Source organism: Hyla sarda, chromosome 6, assembly GCF_029499605.1.
Source record: "Hyla sarda isolate aHylSar1 chromosome 6, aHylSar1.hap1, whole genome shotgun sequence".
Taxonomy (NCBI): domain Eukaryota; kingdom Metazoa; phylum Chordata; class Amphibia; order Anura; family Hylidae; genus Hyla; species Hyla sarda.
The window spans coordinates 74,142,926-74,151,113 of NC_079194.1; the positions used below are offsets into that span (position 1 = coordinate 74,142,926).

The window sequence follows — 8,188 nt, forward strand, 5'->3', positions numbered from 1 at the left end:
CCTCTGAGCAATCCGCCTTCCTGGACGTGGGGGAAGTGATGGATGGCCTGCTTAGACAGTGATTGGCCGAGCAGGCCATTATCTGCCCACATATAAGATGGTGGGGACCAGAGCGCGCCGAGGACTGGTAGGTAGGATGGGCAACATATAGAAGATCATAGGGGCTGATAAGTGTCTTGCATACTCTCTATGCATCTCTATGGGAGAGCCTGAGATACACAAGCACTATATCTCCGGCTCCTACTTAGAGATACATGGAGGGGGTATCTGGGCCACAGCTTCGTACTGAGGTCGACACACTTCATGAGGAGAGTCGGGGTGCCGGGCAGGAGATCGTGGGAGTCCCAGCCGTCGGATCCTTTGCGATCTGATACTCATACCCTATCCTGTAGATAGGTGATAAATTTTTTAAGACTTGACTACTCCTTTAACACCACAGTGGCAGTGATAGGACTTAGGAGGACCCCAGGGCAGGCAGGGGGAGAGAAGCGGGTGGGGGTGGAGGTCTCTGGCACCGCAAACGCCGCTGCAGTTCAATGATTTAAAGCGGTAACTTATACCGGAATATCGGTATAAGTTATCAGCTATCGGCCCTAACCTCCACATCGGTATCGGCCCTAAAAAAATCGATATCAGTCAATCCCTAGTGCAACCCCCCCAAAAAAACTTGTTTCCCGCCTTTGGCTGTCGAGGTATGCTGGGAGTTGTAGTTTTGCAACAGCTATAGGCACCCTGCTTGGAAACACTGCCCAAGGCGGATTTTAAAAATGAAAAAAAAATAATAATAATAATTACTACTGTCTCACTATTTGATAAGGTTTGGGAACAGTGGATCAACTCTTCCTATGGGATGGATATGTCATATTATACAGTCATGGACATAAATGTTGTCCCCCCTGAAATTTTTCAAGAAAAATGAAGTATTTCTCACAGAAAAGGATTGCAGTAACAGGTTTTGCTATACACGTTTATTACGGCCATGACTGTATCTCTCTGTCCCTCCTCCATATTCATGCCTTTTTTCCTATATTGTTTGTTTGTGTTGACCTCCTTACTATGACACATTAGTGTATTTGTTTACTGTACTCCCATTGCCCATTCTATTCTACCTCCCCTTCCCCTCCTGGTTTTCCATACCTTTTGTTACAATTAGGTAGTGCGGGGCGGTATACCGGTTCATACCGAATACGGAAATTTTTGTGCTGCACGATATTAATTTTTCCCCATACCGCAATACCGGTTGGGCCCCTCCCCCTTGGGAATAAATGATCAGCCCAGCCCCCACATCGGGGAACTAATCATATGTGACCCGCGATCGCTGTCCTGCCCCCCCCCCTCCCAATTAAATTATCAGCCCAGTGCTGCGCTGTCCCCATCAGGAAACTACCCACGTCACCCGCAAGCGATGCCCTCCTGTTTGTTGCGGGCCGCCGGCGCTGACACTCTATAGTGAGAATTAAAGTTTATTTTGTTTATCTTTTGCAGCCCGGGCACAGGGATACAACGTACAGTATAGAGTGTCAGCGCCGACGGCCACAACAAACAGGAGGACCAGGAGGACTGCGCTTGCGGGTGACGTGAGTAGTTCCCTGATGGGGACAGCGCAGCGCTGGGCCGATTATTTAATTGGGGGGGGGGGTGCAGAACAGCGATCGCAAGTCACATGATTGGGGGGGGGGAATACAGTTATACACCGTGGAACCACCATAAGTTACAAAAATACAGAGATACGCACATTTGGTCACACCGCCCAGCTCTACGATTGGGGCATTGCCCATTATACCAACATGTCTTTTCTATATGACTATGTAAGTTGTGTTTACAATTTCTGAGAATTCTTTAATACATTTTCTCTGTTTGGCAAAAAAAAAAAAAAAAAAAAAGGATGCTTTAAAAAATATATATATTTTAGAGATAATTCCCATCTAAATTCAAATCCTAAACTGGTACCAATAAAAATTACAGATCACCACACAAATGAGCCCTCAAACACCTCCAAAAAAATTATAAGAGTCAGAACAAGGCTGTGCAGAGTATTTTATTTTAAACGTTACTGTCACTTGAGTAAACTTTTGACAGGTTGTCAAAACGTGTCAAAAGTTTAGATCGCGCCGGGTACAACTTCTTGGGATCACGAGTTATAACCCAGTGAAGTGCAAGACATCTCTGCTCACTCCCCGGCTGGCCTCTCGGTCCAAACTTTTTACTTCAAAGATTAGTGTTTCCCAACCAGGGTGCCTCCAGCTGTTGCAAAACTACAATTCCCAGCATGCCCGGACAGCCTAAGGCTGTCCGGGCATGCTGGGAGTTGTAGTTTTGCAACAGCTGAAGGCACCCTGGTTAGGAAACACTGTCATAGACTTATGCAGTGAAATGTCGGATTGGGTGACAGACGGACAACATGTCAAATGTCAATGGTAAAACATAACAAAAACTATTATATATATATATATATATATATATATATATATATATATATATATTTGGCCCATAGGATGATGATAACATTTACTGTATGGTAAATAGAGTAAAGACAAAAAAAATGTAAATAAAATAAGCCTTATATGGTTCTGCAATATATATATATATATATATATATATATATATATATATATATATATATATATAAAAAGACACGTCTCTTAAAAGGCAAATGGGAACAGGATAAAAATTAAATAAATAAATACAAGTTTAATTTGCGTCAGATGACAGTTGTCACTTCTGGCCATCAGTCAGGCTGAGGTTTGCGGCTGAAAGACGGACGTGAAGAAAAAAAAAAAAGTTTCCACGTTATGCCAGCGAGAACCCAGACGTGTTTATGATTAAAGGGGTATTCCAGGAAAAAACTTTTTATATATCTCAACTGGCTCTAGTAAGTTAAACAGATTTGTAAAATACTTCTATTAAAAAATCTTAATCCTTTCAATAATTATCAGCTGCTGAAGTTGAGTTGTTTTCTGTCTGGCAACAGTGATCTCTGCTGACATCTCTGCTTGTCTCGGGAACTGCACAGAGTAGTAGAGGTTTGCTATGGGGATTTGCTGCTAAACTGGGCCGTTCCCGAAACACGTGTCATCAGAGAGCACTTAGACAGAAAAGAACAACTCAACTTCAGCAGCTCATAAGTACTGAAAGGATTAAGATTTTTTAATAGAAGTAATTTACACATCTGTTTAACTTTCTCTAGCCAGTTGATATATATATATATATATATATATATATATACATACACACACACACACACACACACACACACGTTTTTTCCTGGATAACCCCTTTAAATCCTTTTTAAAAATAAAAATGCAGTTAATTTCAGAGCCATGCACCCAGCTTTTCAAGCTCCTGACTGGCAAACAATCCCAGTCATGGGGTGATCCCATTACTCATCAAATAGGTAATGGCTGCATACTAATTGTCACCCAGCTTTCCCAGAAACAATACTGAATATATTCATTAAAAAAAAATAAGATAAAAAAAAAAAAAATTTTTTTAAAACTTTGCTAACAGTTGAATCCGTTGTTCACACAGAACTAAAGTGCTGCAGATTTTCACTTCCCTATTGAAATGATCTGGGAAGATTCTGCAGCATTTCATTCCCGTGTGAACTATGCCCAGCAGCCTGTACCCTGTCTGAGCAGTGCCCCTCCCCCGCAGACACCTGTTCCCTCACATCACCCGGTGTGTGCCTCCCGTGCCCGCAGCCCTCGCCCCCCAACACCCGCTGTGCCCCCCGCATTTACCATACACTAGTTTCTTCATCTCGTGGTAGCGGCTCCATAGCTGGGCTTTGTTGTCCACTTTCTCCGGTGCTCCGTGCTCCCCTTTGGTTGCCCCACATTCAGTGCCCGGCGACGGCGGCTGCTGAGGTGGAGGGGTGCAGAGCCGCCGGGCACCGAACACCCGACTGCACCCCGCAACCCCCGACGTCCCACGGGCACACAGCGCTGACATTGTACTGCAGCAATCCGTGCGGCGGCGGCGGGGAAGGGGATGCGCCCCGTGTGGCGGTCTAGGAAACTGCAGGGAGGCTTGTCATGTCATGGCTGTGAGGGGAGATTTCTCAAAACTTGTGCAGAGGAAAAGTTGCTGAGTTGCCCATAGCAACCAATCAGATCGCTTCTTTTATTTTGCAGAGGCCTTTTCAAAAATGAAAGAAGCGATCTGATTGGTTGCTATGGGCAACTCAGTAATATTTCCTATGGACAGGTTTTGACAAATCTCCCCCAGTGACTGAGTTTTTGTTTATAAAAATGCTAAGGAAATACTCAACGTTTTCCACACTTTGGTACAGTGTTTTCCAAAGCAGTGTGTCTCCGGCTGTTGCAAAACTACAACTCCCAGCATGCCCGGACAGCCAAAGGCTGTCCGGGCATGCTGGGAGTTGTAGTTTTGCAACAGCTGGAGACACACTGTTTTGGAAACACTGCTTTAGAGATAGTCGCAGCAAAACAAAACGTGATCAATATTGGTAGCCAAAACCAAGATTGGGTCCAGAACCACAGAAATAGGTGCAAATCCTTCCATTATAGTTTTTCTCTGTGTCGCTTTCACTCCTGGAATACTAACCAAAATACTGTGTGTGAACACAGGTGTAATACAGCCATATTTTGGCACACGCATTGCCACCTGAAGTTCAGGCTTGACGTCTCAAACTAACGTCAGTTCAGGTTATCAGATACACAGGCTGGGACTTGCGGTGGTAAGACGTGGTCCGCACTGCGTTCCTGCCCCCCTTAATCGTCTGGGATGCCGACGTATACTGTTAACGGGAGCAGCGGACCCCATTCACTTCTAAGGCCGAACTAGTGACTACTTTCCGGACATATGAGCTATTTCAGAGGCGTAACGGACCGTTTAGAGACGCTTAAAATAGCAGATACGTCCTGAACAGAGTTACAAGGTGACTCAGTTCGGCCATGGACGTGAATGAGGTTAAATAAAGGTAAATGGTAAAGTAATAATCCCATACGAAGGTTGGCGTGCCGAAACACGCGTTTATGGTGTCCATTTTAGGACATCGTCAGTCGTATCTCTGTCCTCCATCAGGTGAAACAGCGTCCCACCTCCTCCCTCGGACCAATCGCTGTCAGTCGTAAGACGGAACTCCGTCCTCCGTCAGGCGAAACGGCGTCCCGCCTCCTCCCTCACACCAATCGCTGTCATCCTTCAGCCACAACTCCCTCATCCGAAAGTCCCTCATCCAAAACGCCGTCATGCCTCAGACGATTCTCCCTCAGACGCATAGCAGGGCCGACGCTGCACAGCACTGTACAGCAGAACCCGTATGGCTCAGGGATGTATATGCTCAGGGATGTGGCCCTGAGCAGCATATGGCAGGGGGTCCTAGTATTGGGACCCCCTCCCCCCCCCCCCCCCCTATCAGACACTTATCCCCTATCCTGTGGATAGGGAAGAAGTTTAATTTACTGCAGATTTCCTTCAAAATGTACTTCTGTTTATGCATTGTGCCATTTGCCCCCTAAAAAAACGCCAGAAAAAACTCCACAGCATTTTTTTTTGGGCCAAAAAAAAATAAAATAAAAAAAAAGGAGAAACTTAACCAAAAAAAAAAAGGATGCAGAAGTGATGGCAAAAAATGTATTTAACAACGTTTGCATTTTTTATAACAACATTTTTATAAATTTTTAATAAAGTGTGTGTTACACTTTTTTTTTCTCTCTATATTTTTTACACTGTTCCATGATGGGAGTAGTAGTACCTGTACTAATAGTCACTCCTGACACACGATGCGATCATCCATAATAAAGCAGAGGTGCGGAGCGGCTCTATACAGCGCTCGCATCTCTGCTCTGTACTCCGGCCAGTGATGTGAATAGATACTCACATCACTCATTCATATTTTCCGCCCAGAGTGGGGATTGGACAGATGGTGGCAGCCAATCACAGCTCTCAGAGGGAAATATGAATGTGTGATGTTCTATTCATATCACTGGCTGTCCGGTGTAGTGAAGAAAACTGTGTCTTGAAGCGTTAGTGCAGAGATGAGGAGCGCAGGAGAAAGCCGCTCCGCAACTCTGCAATAGATAGGACATCACATCGGGTGTCAGGAGTGACACCTGCTGTGATCTGTCCTTAACTGCAGGTACTACTACTCCCAACATGGAGCGCACACTGCTCCATGCTGGGAGCTGTAGTACCTGCATTAATAGACAGATCGCAGCGAGTGTCACTCCTGACATCCGCTGTAATCCTCCAGTATAATGTGGCCAGCACTCTTCTATGGTTCCCTGCACTGACGTATATAAACACATATTCATATTTTCCACAGAGAGCTGTGATTGTCTGGAACCATCTGGCCAATCAAAAAAGTAAAAAGAAAAAAAAAGTGAAAAACACACACCCACACTACATTTTTATTATTGTCGGCTACATTTTTAGGTCCCTGCCCACCCACATAAATTGATCCCTGTTTTAAAAATTAATAAAAATGTTGTTATAAAAGATACATTTTGTTAGATACAATTTTTGGCATCACTACTGTATCTTTTTTTTTTTTTTAATGGTACCCTACGAAATTTTATTAAAAAAATTATCTCCATAACTTTTTTGGATCGCTAAAGTCAGAAAAAGAATAAAAAACGCCTGCAAAAACACCAAAGTTAAAACCCACATGTCGTTTTTCTTGGAGTCTTTTTACTCTCGTTTTGGCAGGGTTTTTTGGGGGGGAAAACGCACAAAACAAAAAAAAAAAAAAAACAAGTAGAAACTTAGCCTTGCAGTGTTCCTGTTATTTGGCAAAACTTTTGACACATCACAGATACATGCGAAAAGTTTTGATGGGTGGGTTCCAGACCTCTTCCGATTATTGAACTAGCATGGAGAAGCGTGCAGCTGTGCACTTCACTCTCCATCTAGTTGCACGCATCATTAGAAGTCTACAGAGCCCATTTAGTGCAAGTGGATGGAGATCGCAGCGAGCCAGGAAGTGAAGTGCCCTGCTGTTAATGCTAAGCTCGTAAATGTACTGCTAAGCGGTGATCAGGCCGGGATGGCTGCTGTTATCTAACAGCAGCCACCTCGGCATATCGCCCAGGGGGTCCTCAGACAATTCTGACCGGCGATTTACGGGATTTCCAGCCCAATCGGGTCTCTGGTGACCCGATAGCCCAGAAAACAAGGGTGATTGGTGCTGTCTGACACAGCACCAATCACCCTTATGCAGCAGGAGTGAGGTGGCACTGGTGCCACCTCACGATCGCTTTGATTGGTCAGTCGAGACCAGCCGATTATTCACAACTCCTGCTGGGAGACACCCGTCCTGCCCCCAGAGCGGGGGGCAGAGCGGGTGCACTTCGGGATGGTGGGGGTACCTGTGGAAGCAACAGCAGCGGCCAGGTCAGCGGTGGCGATGTGATCAGTGGCAGCGACGTGATCAGCTGTGTGCCTCCTGCTGTTGCATAAGTGCAACTCCCAGCATGCACAGCCAAAAGGCATGCTGGGAGTTGTAGTTTTGCAACAGTTGGAGGCACACAACTACAACTACAAGCATGCCCTTTGGCTGTCTGTGCATGCTGGGAGTTGTAGTTATGCAAGAGCTAGTGGCATTTTTTTTCCACTAGCTCTTGCATAACTACAACTCCCAGCATGCACAGATAGCCATAGCCAAGGGCATGCTGGGAGTTATAGGTGTGTGCCTCCATCTTTTGCATAACTACAACTCTCAGCATGCCCTTCAGTTTTCCGCACATGCTGGGAGTTGTAGATATGCAACCGCTAGAGGCACTTCTTTTCTATCAAAAAGTGTGTCCCCAGCTGTTGCATAACTACAACTCCCAGCATACACAGACAGCCAAAAGGCATGCTGGGAGTTATAGTCATAAGCCTCCAGCTGTTGCATAACTACAATTCCCAACATGTCCTTCGGCTGTCCGTGCATTCTTGGAGTTGTAGTTATGCAATAGCTGGAGGCACATTTTTTGAAAAAGTGCCTCCAGCCTTTGCATAACTACAACTCCCAGCATGCACAGACAGTCATAAGGCATGCCGGAAGTTGTAGTTATGCAACACCTGGAGGCACAAAACTATAACTCCCAGCATGCCCTTTGGAAGTTGTAGTTATGCAACTGCTAGAGGCATTTCTTTTCTATCAAAAAGTGTGCCCCCAGCTGTTGCATGACTAAAACGCTCAGCATGCGTGGACAACCAAAGGGCATATTGGGAGTTATAG

At 45.2% G+C, this 8,188-nt stretch overlaps 1 protein-coding gene across 2 annotated transcripts in view; it reads right to left on the bottom strand.

Annotated features, from left to right (window-relative positions):
- Window positions 1-4,076, bottom strand: part of NT5DC2 (5'-nucleotidase domain containing 2) — a 62,143-nt gene extending 58,067 nt beyond the window's left edge. For both annotated transcript variants that reach the window (XM_056524146.1, XM_056524145.1), the window contains exon 1: window positions 3,741-4,076. In XM_056524146.1, coding sequence (XP_056380121.1) covers window positions 3,741-3,951 — 211 coding nt within the window. In that variant the 5' untranslated portion in view covers window positions 3,952-4,076. The remainder of the gene's footprint in view (window positions 1-3,740) is intronic.
- Between the last annotated feature and the right edge of the window lie 4,112 nt (window positions 4,077-8,188).